The sequence below is a fragment of the Coregonus clupeaformis genome, chromosome 25 (assembly GCF_020615455.1).
Source record: "Coregonus clupeaformis isolate EN_2021a chromosome 25, ASM2061545v1, whole genome shotgun sequence".
Classification (NCBI taxonomy): domain Eukaryota; kingdom Metazoa; phylum Chordata; class Actinopteri; order Salmoniformes; family Salmonidae; genus Coregonus; species Coregonus clupeaformis.
This window is the reverse complement of record NC_059216.1, coordinates 9,332,433-9,350,153: the sequence shown is the minus strand read 5'-3', so window position 1 is coordinate 9,350,153 and position 17,721 is coordinate 9,332,433. Positions and strand designations below refer to the sequence as shown.

The following is a 17,721-nucleotide window of genomic DNA, read 5'->3' as shown; positions in this document are numbered from 1 at the left end:
AACACCATTATCCCAGAAACCCTAGACGCACTTAAATTTGCATACCTCCCCAACAGCTCCACAGATGATGCAATCTCTATTGCACTCCGCACTGCCCTTTCCCACCTGGACAAAAGGAACACCTACGTGAGAATGATATTAATTGACTACAGCTCAGCGTTCAACACCATAGTGCCCTCAAAGCTCATCACTAAGCTAAGGACCCTGGGACTAAACACCTCCCACTGCAACTGGATCCTCGACTTCCTGACGGGCCTCCTCCAGGTGGTAAGGGTAGGTAACAACACATCTGCCACGCTGATCCTCAACACGGGGGCGTGCTCAGTCCCCTCCTGTACTCGCTGTTCACCCATGACTGCATGCCCCCCCCCCCCCACCCCCTTCCTCTTGTAATATCCATCGATGCCTTGACCTTGACGCTCTGGTAACGTAACCCAAGATTAGAATACCGTTAGATAATTTTTGCAAGAAATTGTAGGTAAATAAATCACATGTTCTATTGTATTTTTCATTAAATTATACATATAAAGTCTACATGATAGCTGATGAGGCAGGCGTGGTAATGTTTTTGTTTTGGAGTGGTATCTAAGGACGCAAAATACCCGGATGTTGTAACTATACAAACGTTGAATACTAGCTAGCTATCTTTATTGGTTAATTTTCTTTTCACAATAACAAACTCCGATAGAGGCGAAATCGAGGCAGCTCAGCAAATATAAAAAATTTATTATTTATATGGCAAAGCCTAGCATCAAAGCCGTTGCCAAGCTAGCCTAGCGGGGGACGATTTGCAGTCTCCCCTGGCCGCGCATAGTTGATGTATCTAGCTAGTGTAGTAGCGAGGGACAGTTGCCGTTTTACAGAAACTGATTAGCCAGATGTATCGACTACAGTGAGCGAGTAGTAAGAAGAGGGTGGAGGAGGATCTGACTGTCCGTGTTGTGTGGGTAAGCGAAGAGACAGGCTAGCTAAATTAGCTAGCTAGGTACGGCTAGGTATAGCTGACGTTGCTAACTACAAGTAGAGGGAACGATTTTATTGTTGTTAGCTTAGCTAGCTATCGCAAATTGATTCACAGTTAGCTAGTGTTATTATGCTGATAGTGTACTGATAAAGAACGTTAGCTACAGTAGCTATATTTCTAACGTTAACCAGCTGGTGTTCTCTACCTAGCATTAATCTGCCGCTGTTAGCCAGGTATTATTGTGGTGTGTAGGTAACTATATATACAAAAGTATGTGGACACCCCTTCAAATTAGTGGATTCGGCTATTTCAGCCACACCCGTTGCTGACAAGTGTATAAAATTGAGCACACGGCAATGCAATCTCCAGAGACAAACAGTCATTGGCAGTAGAATGGCCTTACTGAAGAGCTCAGTGACTTTCAACGTGGCACCATCATAGGATGCCATCTTTCCAACAAGTCAGTTCGTCAAATTTCTGCCCTGGTCAACTGGGTTTCCATGGCCAACCAGCCGCACACAAGCCTAAGATCACCATGCGCAATGCCAAGCATCAGCTGGAGTGGTATAAAGCTCACGCCATTGGACTCTGTGGAAACGTGTTCTCTGGAGTGATGAATCACACTTCACCATCAGGCAGTCCGACGGACGAATCGGTGTTTGGCGAATGCCAAGAGAACGCTACCTTCCCGGATGCATAATGCCAACTGTAAAGGTTGGTGGAGGAGGAATAATGTTCTGGGGCTGTTTTTCATGGTTCAGACTAGGCCCCTTAGTTCCAGGGACAGGAAATATGCTACAGCATACAATGACATTCTAGATGATTCTGTTCTTCCAACTTTGTGGCAACAGTTTGGGGAAGGCCCTTTCTTGTTTCAGCATGACAATACCCCCGTGCACAAAGCGAGGTCCATACAGAAGTGGTTTGTTGAGATCAGTGTGGAAGAACTTGACTGGCCTGCAAAGAGCCCTGACCTCAACCCCATCGAACACCTTTGGAATGGAATTGGAACACTGACTGCAAGCCAGGCCTAATCGCCCAACATCAGTGCCCGACCTCACTAATGCTCTTGTGGCTGAATGGAAGCAAGTCCCTGCAGCAATGTTACAACATCTAGTGGAAAGCCTTCCCAGAAGAGTGGAGGCTGTTATAGCAGCAAAGGGGGGACCAACTCCATAATAATGCTCATGATTTTGGAATGAGACGTTCGACGAGCAGGTGTCCACATACTTTTGGTCATGTAGTGTAGTTAATAGCAGAGAGGAAGACTATCTGGCTAGTTTTAAAGGTGCAATATGTAGAAATCGCTCTGCCATTTCCTGGTTGCTAAAATTCTAATAATTCGCCTAAATGTGACACTGAGTGTAGAGAATTATTGTACCATCTTTACAATAACCAAAAAAAATGTATTTTCAGTTGTTTGAAGCTGGTGTACATAACTGAAAGTAAAGATGCAAAAATGAAACTTAAGAAAGGGGAAGCATAGAAATAGCCCACATAAAACAGATCTACCGCTTCTTAGACTTGCTTTCAATGAGAATGACAGATCTATAACTCACATTTCTATGAATTTGGTAAGGTTGCCCAAAAAGTTACATATTGCAGCCTGTAAACAAAAATGGAACTGGCTTGGGAGGACCTACCCAAACTGTAGTTACATTAACTAGCTAGCTAGTTAGTTATCAAATAGGATGCTAGTATGAGTGTCTTTGGCCGTAACTTAACTACAGTCAGATCTTGGCCGTACTTAGTTCTCATTGGACCCAAACAAAGGGTCAGTTCTATCTGGGATACTTGGAACATCCCTACCCTAAACCACAAGCCTAACCTTAACCATTTTAAATGTCAACTTCAATGGGGGTAGGGACGTCCCAAGGGTCCGTGATTGCACGGTCCCCAAACAAAGCATCTGCTCTTTCTTGATTGATCTTGGGATATATGCACTAGACTCAGTCTAATGTGGCTTTGCAGTTGCCAGTAAATAATAACTAGAACTTGGACAAGATTGATTATTTGGGGGGGGGGGGGACTCAGTTCATTTGTCACACAATTCATTCTGGTCTTCTATCCCTAGGTTGAGCTGACTCCCTCTGCAGTGGAAGTAAAAGATGTGCAATGGAATGTTCGAGTCAATGTCAAAAGCCCTTGAGCTGCTCACCTCCGCTGACAAGTGGTCACTTTCACTGTTTCTCTTTCTAACTGTGCTATCCACTGGACAAGGGTCAGGTAAGAGATCTCTCGTCGTCAGCAAAAGCCCCCCTCACACATCTCCATTCCTCCATTCCATCCACTACTGCAACTGTTATGCTGCTACAATTCCTCTTCTCTCTTTCAGTCTAATAATGCAGGATGTACAATGCTCTATGTGGTAAATTATAACATTGGAATTGGGTTTATTTGAGCAAACAGCTGGCCCACATCCACCACATATGAGCTACACTCAATATTAAGGTGTCAAGTCCCCACATCCTCTCCCTCTCATAGCTGATGAGTAAAATATGCTGGATGGGGGGCGTGAAGCTGTTGCTAGAAATCCTCCTCTTGCTCACCTCCCACTCACCTCCCACTGCATTCGTGACTCATTGATATTATATAAACTTCATAAAACCCACTCATATAGAATTGCCTTTAACAACAGTGTTTTAAAACCATCAAATATAGCATAAACACAACAGAATGCGCTAGCATCAATCATATTACCTTTCGTCCATCCTCAGGATGTGTGAGGCCATTCATGTTGCAGAACAGCTGGGTCAACCTGACTGAGACCAACAGGGGTTCCTTCCCTGTGGGCACAGTGCTCCAGTACAGCTGTGACCCAGGCTACCTGGCTGATGGGCCCAGCATCATCACATGCAACCTCCTGGGCCTCTGGACCTCAGACCCACCCCGCTGCATACGGAGTGACGGTAGGTGGCTCTCTCTACAATGTGGCCACCAGTATGACTCATTGTGAACAGGATAATTTCTCTCCAGTTGAACAACATAAAGTTGATACCAAAATGTGGATAATGTAGGATTATAACTTTATAACATGATGATTGTGTTGTTTCTGACCAGCAGTGTGCCGGCCTCCGTCTGTGCCTGAGAATGGAGGGTACACCTGCCACCCCTCTTCCTGCCACCGGCTAGGCCAGGGTACTGTGATCGAGTACTTCTGTGATGAAGGCTACATCCTGAAGGGAGACTACAAGTACAGATATCTTACCTGTCAGGATGGGGAGTGGGACGCCCCCATGCAGATTAGCTGTGTCAACCAAGGATGTGCGAGGCCGTTCATGGTCCAACATGGGTCAGCCAACCTGACAGAGACTAACAGGGGTTCCTTTCCTGTAGGCACGGTGCTCCAATACAGCTGTGACCCAGGCTTCTTGGAGGACGGGCCCAACATCATCACCTGCACCCCCCTGGGCCACTGGTCCTCAGACCCACCCCGCTGCATACACAGTGAGGGTACTAATAGCTTTACTAAATACTCTGAATTCATTCCACACACACTAACATATTTGGGAGTCTAAAATGAGGTTTGTGAGCTCAATGATGATGGTTCTCTTGTTTCTTGTCAACAGTGTGTCTTCCTCCATTTGAGCCAGAGAATGGGGGCTACACCTGCCACCCGTCCCCCTGCCATAGACTAAACCATCGCACTGTGATCGAGTACTTCTGTGATGAAGGCTACATCCTGAAGGGAGACTACAAATACCTGACCTGTCAGGACGGGGAGTGGGACGGCCCCATGCAGATTAGCTGTCTCCTGGACCAAGGTTGGTGACCATAATGTGAGATTACACTGATTTACTCTCCACAGAGTTCAGTGTTAGGTGGCTTAACTATTCGTTTTGTGTTGTATCAACCTGCAAAATGAAATTATACTGTAACGTTACTACTTTTTCAAGCCTCAAGCGGGACTGTCTGTCCTTTTATGGAGAGCAGACCTGCCAACCTGCACACATTTTGCGTACCATGCATGCAATTTGAGGTCAAAGTACGCTGGTATGAAAAACTACCCTAAAATATGCAAAAATAGACTTCTATTTGGCACATTGCGGTAGTAGGCACGAGTGCATTGACGAGCAAGGAAACGTGCGTTGTTGCGGTAGTTCAGTGCATGTCGCTTCTTGAATGGAAACAGACAAGGCAGAGAGAGCTGTTCCGCCAATACGTCCTTCACAGAAAGTTATGTTACATTTGACATTTTAGTCATTTAGCAGACGCTCTTATCCAGAGCGACTTACAGTTTTTTTAGTGAGTGCATACATTTTTCATACTGGCCCCCCATGGGAATCAAACCCACAACCCTGGCGTTGCAATCGCCATGCTCTACCAACTGAGCTACAGGAGGCCCTGTTAGACAGTTAAAGATTAGTAGACCTATGTTAATTCATCAGTTCTTGATCTGTCCTCATGATATAGTTGTATGTCAACAGTAGGCTTCAAATTATGTGATAATAGTTGGTTCACCAATGACAAGGCATGTTGAATGAATGGTAGCCTAGTAGTCAGACCTAACTTGATGGATTAGGTCAGTGATGGAAATTTGATGGAAAAACAAGCTCATTTAGGCCTAGTTCAGTTGTTTCATATTCCAAATAGCCTACAGTAAACTAGACTACTACATTGCATCCAGTAGTTGGAATTGTTCAGAATTCAGTTTACATTTTCTCTAGACTGTCAATATAAAGACACCTGTTAATTAGAATAATAATTTCCCCTAAATTTAACCTAGAAAGATTTAATTGAGACCACATCAATTTCATTTAGGATCAAACACAAGACTTCTGTGTTGGCTACATGCTCCAACTTCCTGAGGGGGAAGTTGACTGACCCCCTCCGGACCTCCCCCCTATCCAACCGTAGGCCTACATCAGCACCACCTTGTCAGAAAATCATAGGAAGAGCCCTGATTGTACATTTTAAACATATCTCTTCTAGTTAGCTAGTGAAGAGCAACCAATTACTAAGTACCATAACAGTCTAAAGCAGGGGTGTCAAACTCATTTTAGCTCAGGGGCCACATGGAGGAAAATCTATTCCCAAGTGGGCCGGACCGGTAAAATCATGGTGTATATATATAACTTAAAAACAACAACTTCAGATTGTTTTCTTTGTTTTAATACTATCAACATAAAACATAAAGCTGGAGCCTGAGGACAATGTGTCCAAAATAGTACAAGCACAACATCACTATTAATCATAAAACACCTCAAGTTTATTTGAAAATTCTAAAGAAGAAACACACAAACACACAATGCCTCAGTGATTCACATAACTGTTTCACAGATCACAGAACTATATCAGGGTGTCATTTCTCAGGCAGAAATTTAGATACAAATAATGAAATCCTGTTCCCCAAACAAGTGCAAGAACCACAGAGTCAAGAATAGGTTAAATATACAAATAAAATAAAATCAATTAAAAACAATAGCACATCAACATAAAAACATATAAACATAAAGCTGGAGCCTGAGGACAGTGTGTCCAAAAGCACAACATCACTATTAATCATAAAACACCAAGTTATTTGAAATTCTGAGGACAAACAACACACAAACACACAATGCCTCAGTGATTCACAGAAGTATATCACAGATCACAGAACTATATAAGGGTGTCTCATGCAGCACTTTAAATGGGGTTGCATAGTTTATTTGACTCCTGATACCTGGCATCTTTTAGCTTTCACCAGCGCATCAATATCAGGCGTCACATCCTGAGTGGCAGCCAACTTCAGGATGTGATTCAAGTGCTTGTGCGTGAGCCTTGAGCGCAGCTTTGTTTTATTTATGCTCATTACAGAGAACTTGCTCACAAAGATATGTGGTTCCAAACATGCACAACCGTTTTGCAGCGAGGGCTGTCAAGTTGGGGTAACCTGGCAAGAGATTCTGATAAAATGTGTCCAAGCCAGCTGCGGCAAATTTTCCCTTCAAATCCGAGTCACACTGCAAGTCTATTATTTCAAGTTGGATGCTGACGGGCAGATCAGAGGGATTCACGGTGAATGGCGAACAAAAAACTTTGAAGTCTTTCTCCAGTTCACCAAAAATCTGAAAGCGTTGCTCAAACTCCCTTAACAGTCCCGTTATTTTATCTTTGAACCGCTTCATGTCTGCCACATGTTGGGTCGCGCACACATTTTTCAGACAGGGGAAGTGAGCTGCATCACCACCGGCGAGTTGCGTCTCCCACAATGACAGTTTCAACTTGAAAGAACGTATTTTACATTTACATTTTAGTCATTTAGCAGACGCTCTTATCCAGAGCGACTTACAGTTAGTGAATACATATTTTTTTATACTGGCCCCCCGTGGGAATCAAACCCACAACCCTGGCGTTGCAAACGCCATGCTCTACCAACTGAGCTACATCCCTGCCGGCCATTCCCTCCCCTACCCTGGACAACGCTGGACCAATTGTGCGCCGCCAGTTGTGCAACATCTGTAATGTCCGTGTTTTCATCAATTGCAACCGAAAACGCAATAAATGACTTTACTTTTTGCTTCAACTTGCTGTCCAAATCCACTGAAAGGTCGGAAATCCTGTCTGCAACTGTGTTTCTTGTCAGGCTGATATTTGCAAAAGCCTGGTGCTTTTCAGGGCACACAATCTCTGCTGCCTTCATCATGCATGTTTTTACAAATTCACCCTCACTAAATGGTTTTGAAGCCACTGCGATTTCATTAGCAATGAGGTAGCTAGCTTTCACTGCAGCGTCACTGATGTCTCGGCTGTGAGTAAACACAGACTGCTGTTTCTTCAGACCCACCAACAGTTCATTCACCTTCTCTCTTCTCCGCTGTCCTTGAAAGTTGTCATATTTGTCAGCATGAAGACTCACATAGTGGCGACGAAGGTTATATTCTTTCAGCACTGCAACATGCTGTGAACACACCAAACATACAGCTTTCCCATTCAATTCCGTGAATAAATAGAAGGATGACCATTTTTCTTGGAACACTCTGCACTCTGCGTCCACTTTTCTCTTTTTTGACAGAGACATATTGGGGCAATGAGGGTGCCAAAGCACATAATGTTAAAAGTAGAAGCCGTAATAAATATCGCGGGCAAAACAAAGTAGCTCATCCGGACTGGCTGCACTTGCTTGACCTATTTGCTCTGCCCCGGTATAAACAGTTTGCTTGCTTAACACAATTGCTATTGCGCCATCCAGTGGACACAATTGGAACAGCAGTTTCTTTTATTGAAGAATTGCAGCTCATTTTTATACTTTACAAAATCATCTCGCAGGCCGGATTAAACCCGATTGCCTAGGATTTGAGCAGTGAGGTGTCGCACGTTCGCCGTGGTGGGGGCCAGGGGTGGCACCGCCACGCTAAAGTGGTACTCATAAAAATTATTCAAGGTTGGCAGGTCTGGGACAGTGTTTGAGTGTGGGCTGATAGCCTGCTTCCCCTCTTCCAGACAGAGACCCTGCCCTGCCGTTGGGCATACCCACCCTGTCCATCGTGGCCTCCACTGCCAGCTCTGTAGCCCTCATCCTGCTGCTGGTGGTCCTGTTTGTCCTGCTGCAGCCCAAACTCAAGTCCTTCAACCACAGCCGGTGAGTGGCCTGAAACTACAGACAGGCTTATTTAGCATCAGCTATGGTAGACTTATCCCAGCTATTTGTGTACTCCAGGGGTGTGCATGTCTCATAAAACTAGCTCTTACGAGTCTAAAGTAATGAGATATTAACTGACTGTTCCACTCCTCTCTGGTTCCCCTCAGCCGTGAGCAGGGGGTGTCAGGCCAGCCCGTGTCCATCATGGTGGAGGGGGTGCAGGTGGCCCTGCCCTCCTATGAGGAGGCGGTGTGTGGCGGAGGGGCTCTGAGTCTCAGCTCTGAGTCCCGGGTCCAAATAGTGCTGTCAGAGGGCCAGCAGGCTGCAGGGACGACAGAGCCTCTCATTGCCCAGGCCAGGCCCTCCACCCTCTCCCAGCTCTCAGAGATGGCATTGGTTCACCCAGTACCACCATCCTTCGCCTCTTCATCCTCCTCCTGCTGGGGCCCAGAGCAGGCTGCTACTGCAGTGCCTTCACCCTCACAGCGGAGGGACTCCACGGGCAGCGAGCAGCACAGCCTGCCCCTCCTCGACTCTGAGATGGACTACTCTGATGGTAGGCCCTCTATCAACATGTCTCTCCAAACAGGCCTCTTCACACATGTATTGGTTGATAATGCCCATATATGCATACAGTGTATTGATTATGTCTCTTTGTTCCTGCAGATATGCCTTTGTTAAAGGAGGCCTGAATCATGCTGCAGCCGCTTGGGCGTACGTTACGGAGACCCCTAGGGTTGCTGTTGATCGGCTGTGTTGAGTCAGAGGCCTGTATGAAGCTCCCCACTGCAGCAGCTGCCAACACAACAGACTACCCACCCACCTCCTCCAGGGGCACTAAGTGAGGCCGTGTCATGCTCAGCAGAATGTTACCTCTCCCCAATCCAGAGGAGGGCACAGAGGGGTTTCACATGTACATAATGCTTAGCCATTTTATAAGTGTCTGACACTTGTTCTTTTAACCATTGGCTTAGCGCAGGTACATAAAACTGTAAAAGAATGAGCACCCTGTATGTTGGAAGGTTTTTTGGAATGGCTCGATATGACATGTTTTTTTTCAGTGGTTAATGCTATAAACACATTTTATGAGATAATCATTGCACTCATCACCAATTTGTACCATGTCAACCTGTTTTGACATGATCACTGCAGAACATGCACAGCAGCACATTAGGAATGATGCATGAAGACCACTGCAATTTAGATTGAACCAGTCATTCTCACACATACACGGATTTGACCATTTATACTCAAACATTTTAACGATAGGGAAGTATGACTTTAACTTACGATAATATTCTGGTTGGGGTTCTTTATGGCACAACTAATTGATGTCACGTATCCACTCTGATCATGGTTTTGAGCTCAATGTTTTTTTTTCATGCATTTATTAGATGATTTTGCTAAAGGCAAGTGTTCCCTAGGTTGAGGCACACGTCTCAGCTCATTGACATTGGGCTTAGCGTTCATATCCTCTTATTCATGTCAGTACACCTTTTCTCCGATGGCCTTAGAGCTCCACTTCTATGCACAAAACACATCCGTATTGAGTTTCATTCCTAAAAAAGGATTTAAAAATGAATGTCAATTTTCGGTCTTCACAGCTCAGTGATGTAACAAATTGGAGCATAGTTGGTGGTGTTTCTTGGACACCTGACAACTTTTACTTTCTATTTATTTGTGGTTTGTTTAAAATTATGCTTTAAGTTAAGCTAGGAAAACTAAATTGAGTATTTAATATATTCATGTCCAGAATGCTGTTGATCAGCCATGGTTGCTTGGATGCTTCCACAATTCTTGGAAAAGGATATTAAGACGGGTCTTGTAACATTGCCACCTTGGTGGACTCATAAGGACATATGTGTAAGACTGTAAAGTTAATTGGGTTAACCATAAATCATTAAAAACAGGTAGTTATTGTTATGTACAGAAGCTTAGTGTCATGTCTATTCAAATGGGTTCAGTTGCTTTGGGACTAAACAATGCAATTGGTGTAAAGATAGTATTTTAATATTTGAAAAAAGTTTGTTAATTTTACTCTGTATATACCCTGTGATAATTTTGAATAAACATAATTTGAGTTGTGCAAGTTTTTGTCCTTGTCAACCAATGCCATTCTTCAACAGTTCAACCTCTCTTTCACTGAACCGTTTGATATCTACGTTTTGTGGACTTTCTTTCAGCACTAGGTGGCATTGTAATGCACTTTATTCATAGTCTTGACTTCTAGAACCCACTTCTTGAACATTTATTTTCTGAAAAGTTAGAGGCTTGTTTAATTACAAACATCACCATTTTTCCCCATAAAACTGCCACAAAAACAAAGCTGGAGACCGTGTACAGCTTTATGGTGCTTTTATGTCCTCTACAGAAATCACTCCATTGTCGTTGTATTTGGTTAAAACCTTAATCTACATTATAACTTTTTTATATTTACACACTAAGTATAAAATACCTGGGCATAACCTATTGTGTCAAAATGCAAAATATGGGCAGCAGATAAACTATTTAAATTCATATTCATTATTAACATCTCTAGAAATAAAATCTGGCCTATATAAATAGTTACTATTTTTCCCCCCTCCAGTTAGTATCTAGTGGCTTAGACACTGCATTCCACCTACAGTATACAGTTGCATTGGTAAAATTGTGCTGCACATCCCCAGCCAGTTATGTTGCCCTAAAAAGCCATACAATTGATGTCACTGAAGTGACTGAGCGATGGCCATATTAGACTACCATCTTCTGTCCTCAGATTGTCTGAGGTGTCCCTCTCCCTTCCGTTGCCTTTCCAATGCTGGGGTCTTGGCTCCTGTCCTGGGCCTGTTCAGTTTGGTCTGCTGTCCTCCTGTGACCTCTCCATCTCTATGGGCCTCTCCCATATGGGACCTATAGAACCTTTACTTCCTCAATTTTACCGGCAACTGCCAGGTATAAAGGCTTTGCTATGGGAGAGAAAAATAGATTTCTTTAGAGGAAAGACTGCCTATATTTTCTCCCTTTGTCGAACAGTCTGGCACACTGTAACAACAACCGGGGTAAGCGGACAGTACGTTCTCTGAGCCACGCTACCCTAGTGTTACCCAGACAGCTGTGACACTTACCCTCAGCTGGTGGCTTGAACCTTTGGTAACATCTGAAGAGGATGATGAAAAGCAACGCCTCACCTCCCTGGAATATGATGTAGATCAGCGGGAACAGATACAGGGGCCCAATGACCTCCGGGGGAAAGGCCACCTTCAAGATGGTGGAACACAGCTGGATGTTCTGACAGCCTGTCTCTATAGAAATAGTCCTCCTGCATCTGAGAAAATATTTGTTACATGGTTTGCTCAACTGTATATAATTATTGATAACTATGAATGGATACCCCTTGGCCCAGTCCCATCCTTGAACCAATGAATACAGCAGTGCACTTACTGATGATTGACTTTGAAGATGGTGGACATGATGTATCCCAGCAGGTAGCCTGTCAGGGGCATCAGTGAAGCTGCAGCCAGGAGTTGGGGTGAGAGAACCACCCACACTGTTCCCCCAATAGTGATGCCTGACATGACGCCAATGGCCACAGAGGCAATCAGTAAGATGCTTAGACCAACCTGTGGAGTAAAAGCTCTATCAAATCAGACATGCTTTTAGAGGATGTTTATTAATGTCCTTTAGTAATTAGACCATGCTATATAAATTGATTAGAAACACAATTTGATATACAGTGGGGGGAAAAAAGTATTTAGTCAGCCACCAATTGTGCAAGTTCTCCCACTTAAAAAGATGAGAGAGGCCTGTAATTTTCATCATAGGTACACGTCAACTATGACAGACAAATTGAGGAAAAAAAATCCAGAAAATCACATTGTAGGATTTTTTATGAATTTATTTGCAAATTATGGTGGAAAATAAGTATTTGGTCACCTACAAACAAGCAAGATTTCTGGCTCTCACAGACCTCTAACTTCTTCTTTAAGAGGCTCCTCTGTCCTCCACTCGTTACCTGTATTAATGGCACCTGTTTGAACTTGTTATCAGTATAAAAGACACCTGTCCACAACCTCAAACAGTCACACTCCAAACTCCACTATGGCCAAGACCAAAGAGCTGTCAAAGGACACCAGAAACAAAATTGTAGAACTGCACCAGGCTGGGAAGACTGAATCTGCAATAGGTAAGCAGCTTGGTTTGAGGAAATCAACTGTGGGAGCAATTATTAGGAAATGGAAGACATACAAGACCACTGATAATCTCCCTCGATCTGGGGCTCCACGCAAGATCTCACCCCGTGGGGTCAAAATGATCACAAGAACGGTGAGAAAAAATCCAGAACCACACGGGGGGACCTAGTGAATGACCTGCAGAGAGCTGGGACCAAAGTAACAAAGCCTACCATCAGTAACACACTACGCCGCCAGGGACTCAAATCCTGCAGTGCCAGACGTGTCCCCCTGCTTAAGCCAGTACATGTCCAGGCCCGTCTGAAGTTTGCTAGAGTGCATTTGGATGATCCAGAAGAGGATTTGGAGAATGTCATATGGTCAGATGAAACCAAAATAGAACCATACCTACTGTGAAGCATGGGGGTGGAAACATCATGCTTTGGGGCTGTTTTTCTGCAAAGGGACCAGGACGACTGATCCGTGTAAAGGAAAGAATGAATGGGGCCATGTATCGTGAGATTTTGAGTGAAAACCTCCTTCCATCAGCAAGGGCATTGAAGATGAAACGTGGCTGGGTCTTTCAGCATGACAATGATCCCAAACACACCGCCCGGGCAACGAAGGAGTGGCTTCGTAAGAAGCATTTCAAGGTCCTGGAGTGGCCTAGCCAATCTCCAGATCTCAACCCCATAGAAAATCTTTGGAGGGAGTTGAAAGTCTGTGTTGCCCAGCGACAGCCCCAAAACATCACTGCTCTAGAGGAGATCTGCATGGAGGAATGGGCCAAAATACCAGCAACAGTGTGTGAAAACCTTGTGAAGACTTACAGAAAACGTTTGACCTGTGTCATTGCCAACAAAAGGTATATAACAAAGTATTGAGAAACTTTTGTTATTGACCAAATACTTATTTTCCACCATAATTTGCAAATAAATTCATAAAAAATCCTACAATGTGATTTTCTGGATTTTTTTTCCTCAATTTGTCTGTCATAGTTGACGTGTACCTATGATGAAAATTACAGGCCTCTCTCATCTTTTTAAGTGGGAGAACTTGCAGAATTGGTGGCTGACTAAATACTTTTTTTCCCCACTGTATCCTAATATATGTAACTTTGTTGGCCAAAAATACAGGACCTGGAGTCAAGCCCACCTTGATGATGATCTGAGAGTACTGTGGTACCCGGTGGTTGATGGCTATGCCAATGGCACAGGGCGCTAGGGTCATGATGAGAGCTATGGTGATGCCAGTGTAAGGCACAGCGTTTTCCAAGTTATTGAAGCCGTGGCAATATAGGAAGAGCAGCAGAGGCATCATACCCAGGGCCAAAACAGTAGAACATGTGGTCATTACAATGCTGTAGGATATAAAGAGAAGGGGGGGTTGAAACCTTTTATAATTTCCATTGAGTTTTCAATTGTAATTGAGTTTCGGTGATATCCTTGCCCAATCTTAACAATAGAACATGTTATGTTTAGTTTAGCAGTCATGCATTTTTCTGTATTGTGAAACAATTGTATTACTTTTTTGGTCCAACATTTTAGCGGACTCTGTGTCCTGACCTAAATATGCTGAAAACCTTAGCAGCCTAATAATGTTTAAAAAAAAATAAAAAACAGACAGATCAAAATGTCAATGAGTTCCACCTGAGGTTCATGTCACCCTTCAGGGCCAGGGCGAAGATGTTGGAGAGGTTTCCCCCCGGACAGCAGCCACAGATCAGCACGGTCACAGCCTCGATGGGGCCCAGCTGGAAGATTTTGGCCAGGCTGAAGGCAGTGAGAGGCATGATACCAAACTGGGCCACCACTGCGATGGCAACACCTTTGGGCTTCAGAATATGGGCCTTGATCTTGGAGATCTCCATGGTGCAGCCCAGGGACACCATGGTGATGAAGAGGATGATGATGGTGATGCCACTGATGGCCATGTCCATAACCGGGGAGAAGAGGGACTGGAAGCCAGTGGTGACATTACGAGGTGTGATGTTGTAGGTGTTGCTGCCATTCCAAGCTGTCTCATAGCCATCTCTGTACTGTCCCTCTGTCTGGTTCATGGTACCATTCATCCCAAAGCTGTTGGTTTACTTTATATTTAATATACCCTGAGACACCGAACATAAAAAAGTTAAATTAAATAAAAAATATATCTACAGTATGTCAATGGAGAGCAAGTGGTTCTTTGTTATCTCTTGGACTTGATCAACTGGAGAGTTACAACCCATCCTGTCTACTCTATTACACTTCAGCCTTGTGATCTAAACTTTGAATCGTGTCTACTCTAGACTTACATGATGAGTATTACTATTTTTACAATAAGACAGTTTGGTACTAGCTATGTCACTCAATGACACCACACAATTCATTTGATGAGACATGAACAATGTAATCTATGAATGCATTTTGCTACCAGGCAACATTTCACCTCAGAAGATGATTCAAATCTATCCTGCAGTGTTGAATGACTCCGTAGCTATGCTGATGATGACTCACCAGTCCAGAGAGTTAATACACTACTCTATAAATGTAAACCATCGTCACTCAGTTCTGACCGTACAGTGATTAGTATTAGCCTTTGGTGTTTCTCAGAGAGCTCTAAGATATTCTCCTTGTGACTTTCAGCTGCTACAAAAGCTGAAAGGATAAGTTACAAATGATTGTTCAAAGAATATGCCCCTTTCCTAGAATATGTGACTAAGGAGCAAACATATACAGTGAGGGAAAAAAGTATTTGATCCCCTGCTGATTTTGTACGTTTGCCCACTGACAAAGACATGATCAGTCTATAATTTTAATGGTAGGTTTATTTGAACAGTGAGAGACAGAATAAAAACAAAAAAATCCAGAAAAACGCATGTCAAAAATGTTATAAATTGATTTGCATTTTAATGAGGGAAATAAGTATTTGACCCCTCTGCAAAACATGACTTAGTACTTGGTGGCAAAACCCTTGTTGGTAATCACAGAGGTCAGAGGTTTCTTGTAGTTGGCCACCAGGTTTGCACACATCTCAGGAGGGATTTTGTCCCACTCCTCTTTGCAGATCTTCTCCAAGTCATTAAGGTTTCGAGGCTGACGTTTGGCAACTCGAACCTTCAGCTCCCTCCACAGATTTTCTATGGGATTAAGGTCTGGAGACTGGCTAGACCACTCCAGGACCTTAATGTGCTTCTTCTTGAGTCACTCCTTTGTTGCCTTGGCCGTGTGTTTTGGGTCATTGTCATGCTGGAATACCCATCCACGACCCATTTTCAATGCCCTGGCTGAGGGAAGGAGGTTCACACCCAAGATTTGACGGTACATGGTCCCGTCCATCGTCCCTTTGATGCGGTGAAGTTGTCCTGTCCCCTTAGCAGAAAAACACCCCCAAAGCATAATGTTTCCACCTCCATGTTTGACGGTGGGGATGGTGTTCTTGGGGTCATAGGCAGCATTCCTCCTCCTCCAAATACGGCGAGTTGAGTTGATGCCAAAGAGCTCGATTTTGGTCTCATCTGACCACAACACTTTCACCCAGTTCTCCTCTGAATCATTCAGATGTTCATTGGCAAACTTCAGACGGGCCTGTATATGTCCTTTCTTGAGCAGGGGGACCTTGCGGGCGATTTCAGTCCTTCACGGCGTAGTGTGTTACCAATTGTTTTCTTGGTGACTATGGTCCCAGCTGCCTTGAGATCATTGACAAGATCCTCCCGTGTAGTTCTGGGCTGATTCCTCACAGTTCTCATGATCATTGCAACTCCACGAGGTGAGATCTTGCATGGAGCCCCAGGCCGAGGGAGATTGACAGTTTCTTCCATTTGCGAATAATCGCACCAACTGTTGTCACCTTCTCACCAAGCTGCTTGGCGATGGTCTTGTAGCCCATTCCAGCCTTGTGTAGGTCTACAATCTTGTCCCTGACATCCTTGGAGAGCTCTTTGGTCTTGGCCATGGTGGAGAGTTTGGAATCTGATTGATTGATTGCTTCTGTGGACAGGTGTCTTTTATACAGTTAACAAGCTGAGATTAGGAGCACTCCCTTTAAGAGTGTGCTCCTAATCTCAGCTCGTTACCTGTATAAAAGACACCTGGGAGCCAGAAATATTTCTGATTGAGAGGTGGTCAAATACTTATTTCCCTCATTAAAATGCAAATCAATTTATAACATTTTTGACATGCGTTTTTCTGGATTTTTTTGTTGTTATTCTGTCTCTCACTGTTCAAATAAACCTACCATTAAAATTATAGACTGATCATTTCTTTGTCAGTGGGCAAACGTACAAAATCAGCAGGGGATCAAATTCTATAGAGTGCAGTCGGGTGCCCGATCACACATGCATTCGAAGAGGCCTTCAGTAGGGGGAAGTGTCTCTTAGAAGTGTCTCAGAACACGGTCACTAATGAAAACATCAGGACCCGGCAGAATATTTTTACAACACAGAGTGCAGAAATACACCTCTACAAAGTTTGAAAGCATTCCACAGGGATGCTGGCCCATGTTGTCTCCAATGCTTCCCACATTTGTGTCAAGTTGTCTGGATATCCTTTGGGTGGTGGACCATTCTTGATACACATGGGAAACTGTTGAGCGTGAAAAACCCAGCAGCGTTGCAGTTCTTGACACAAACCAGCACTTAAATATGTTTTCTTGCCCATTAACCCTCTGAATGGCATACATACACAATCCATGTCTCAATTGTCTCAAGGCTTAATTAGGTTTAATTATTGGTCTTTTTTTATGAGATAAACTAAATCTAGATCTGCTTTATTGGTAAATTAGATTACTTTCATGCAGGTCCTGTCTGTGTTTTAAACTTATGAGTCCTGAAGTGGCCCTGTAGTTCAACTAGTTATTACATTGTTATTGTAGTCCATTTGATAAAAAGATAAAGTAGATAAAAATCCCAGATTATAATGCAAGTAGTAATTAATTATCATGACACCTCAAGGCACTGTGATTATTTAAAAAGTATTTTCTTACCTTCATAGTGTGCAGTCTTGTGATGTTCAAGTCTCTGGTCCGCTGAGTGCTTTCTCTCTCTTCTTTCTCTCTCTTACTCCCCC

At 43.8% G+C, this 17,721-nt stretch overlaps 2 protein-coding genes across 8 annotated transcripts; one reads left to right on the top strand and one right to left on the bottom strand.

Moving 5' to 3' along the window:
- Window positions 1–243: 243 nt before the first annotated feature.
- On the top strand, window positions 244–10,614 carry LOC121539256 (sushi domain-containing protein 6). 6 transcript variants are annotated; one of them, XM_041847610.2, is made up of 8 exons: window positions 244–273; window positions 3,039–3,190; window positions 3,682–3,873; window positions 4,025–4,417; window positions 4,534–4,728; window positions 8,387–8,525; window positions 8,693–9,081; window positions 9,192–10,614. In XM_041847610.2, exons 2-8 carry the CDS (start codon window positions 3,073–3,075, stop codon window positions 9,215–9,217), a joined length of 1,452 nt encoding a protein of 483 aa, XP_041703544.1. In that variant the 5' UTR covers window positions 244–273; window positions 3,039–3,072; the 3' UTR covers window positions 9,218–10,614. The 6 variants fall into 6 exon arrangements, with proteins under 6 accessions (XP_041703544.1, XP_041703542.1, XP_041703543.1 ...); XM_041847608.2 differs by lacking the exon at window positions 244–273 and adding an exon at window positions 369–424; XM_041847609.2 differs by lacking the exon at window positions 244–273 and adding an exon at window positions 394–478.
- A 249-nt stretch (window positions 10,615–10,863) lies between these two features.
- LOC121539257 (sodium/bile acid cotransporter-like) lies at window positions 10,864–17,721 on the bottom strand. Of its 2 annotated transcripts, XM_041847614.1 has the most exons (6): window positions 17,639–17,721; window positions 14,323–14,780; window positions 13,829–14,033; window positions 11,946–12,124; window positions 11,630–11,829; window positions 10,864–11,470 (listed from the first exon to the last, which is right to left on the bottom strand). In XM_041847614.1, the coding sequence occupies exons 2-6, from the start codon at window positions 14,742–14,744 to the stop codon at window positions 11,415–11,417; spliced, it is 1,062 nt and encodes a 353-aa protein (XP_041703548.1). In that variant the 5' UTR covers window positions 14,745–14,780; window positions 17,639–17,721; the 3' UTR covers window positions 10,864–11,414. The 2 variants fall into 2 exon arrangements, with proteins under 2 accessions (XP_041703548.1, XP_041703547.1); XM_041847613.1 differs by having other exon boundaries at window positions 10,864–11,829.

Bases quoted from the DNA above. Each gene is read 5' to 3' on its own strand.
- LOC121539256 (XM_041847610.2), top strand. From the start codon at position 3,073: ATGTGCAATGGAATGTTCGAGTCAATGTCAAAAGCCCTTGAGCTGCTC. The intron at 4,418-4,533 runs GTACTAATAGCT...TCTTGTCAACAG, and splicing joins CCGCTGCATACACAGTGAGG to TGTGTCTTCCTCCATTTGAG. The intron at 8,526-8,692 runs GTGAGTGGCCTG...GGTTCCCCTCAG, and splicing joins AAGTCCTTCAACCACAGCCG to CCGTGAGCAGGGGGTGTCAG.
- LOC121539257 (XM_041847613.1), bottom strand. From the start codon at position 14,744: ATGAATGGTACCATGAACCAGACAGAGGGACAGTACAGAGATGGCTAT. The intron at 14,034-14,322 runs GTGGAACTCATT...TATATCCTACAG, and splicing joins AAGGGTGACATGAACCTCAG to CATTGTAATGACCACATGTT. The intron at 12,125-13,828 runs GTGGGCTTGACT...TTTACTCCACAG, and splicing joins ACTCTCAGATCATCATCAAG to GTTGGTCTAAGCATCTTACT.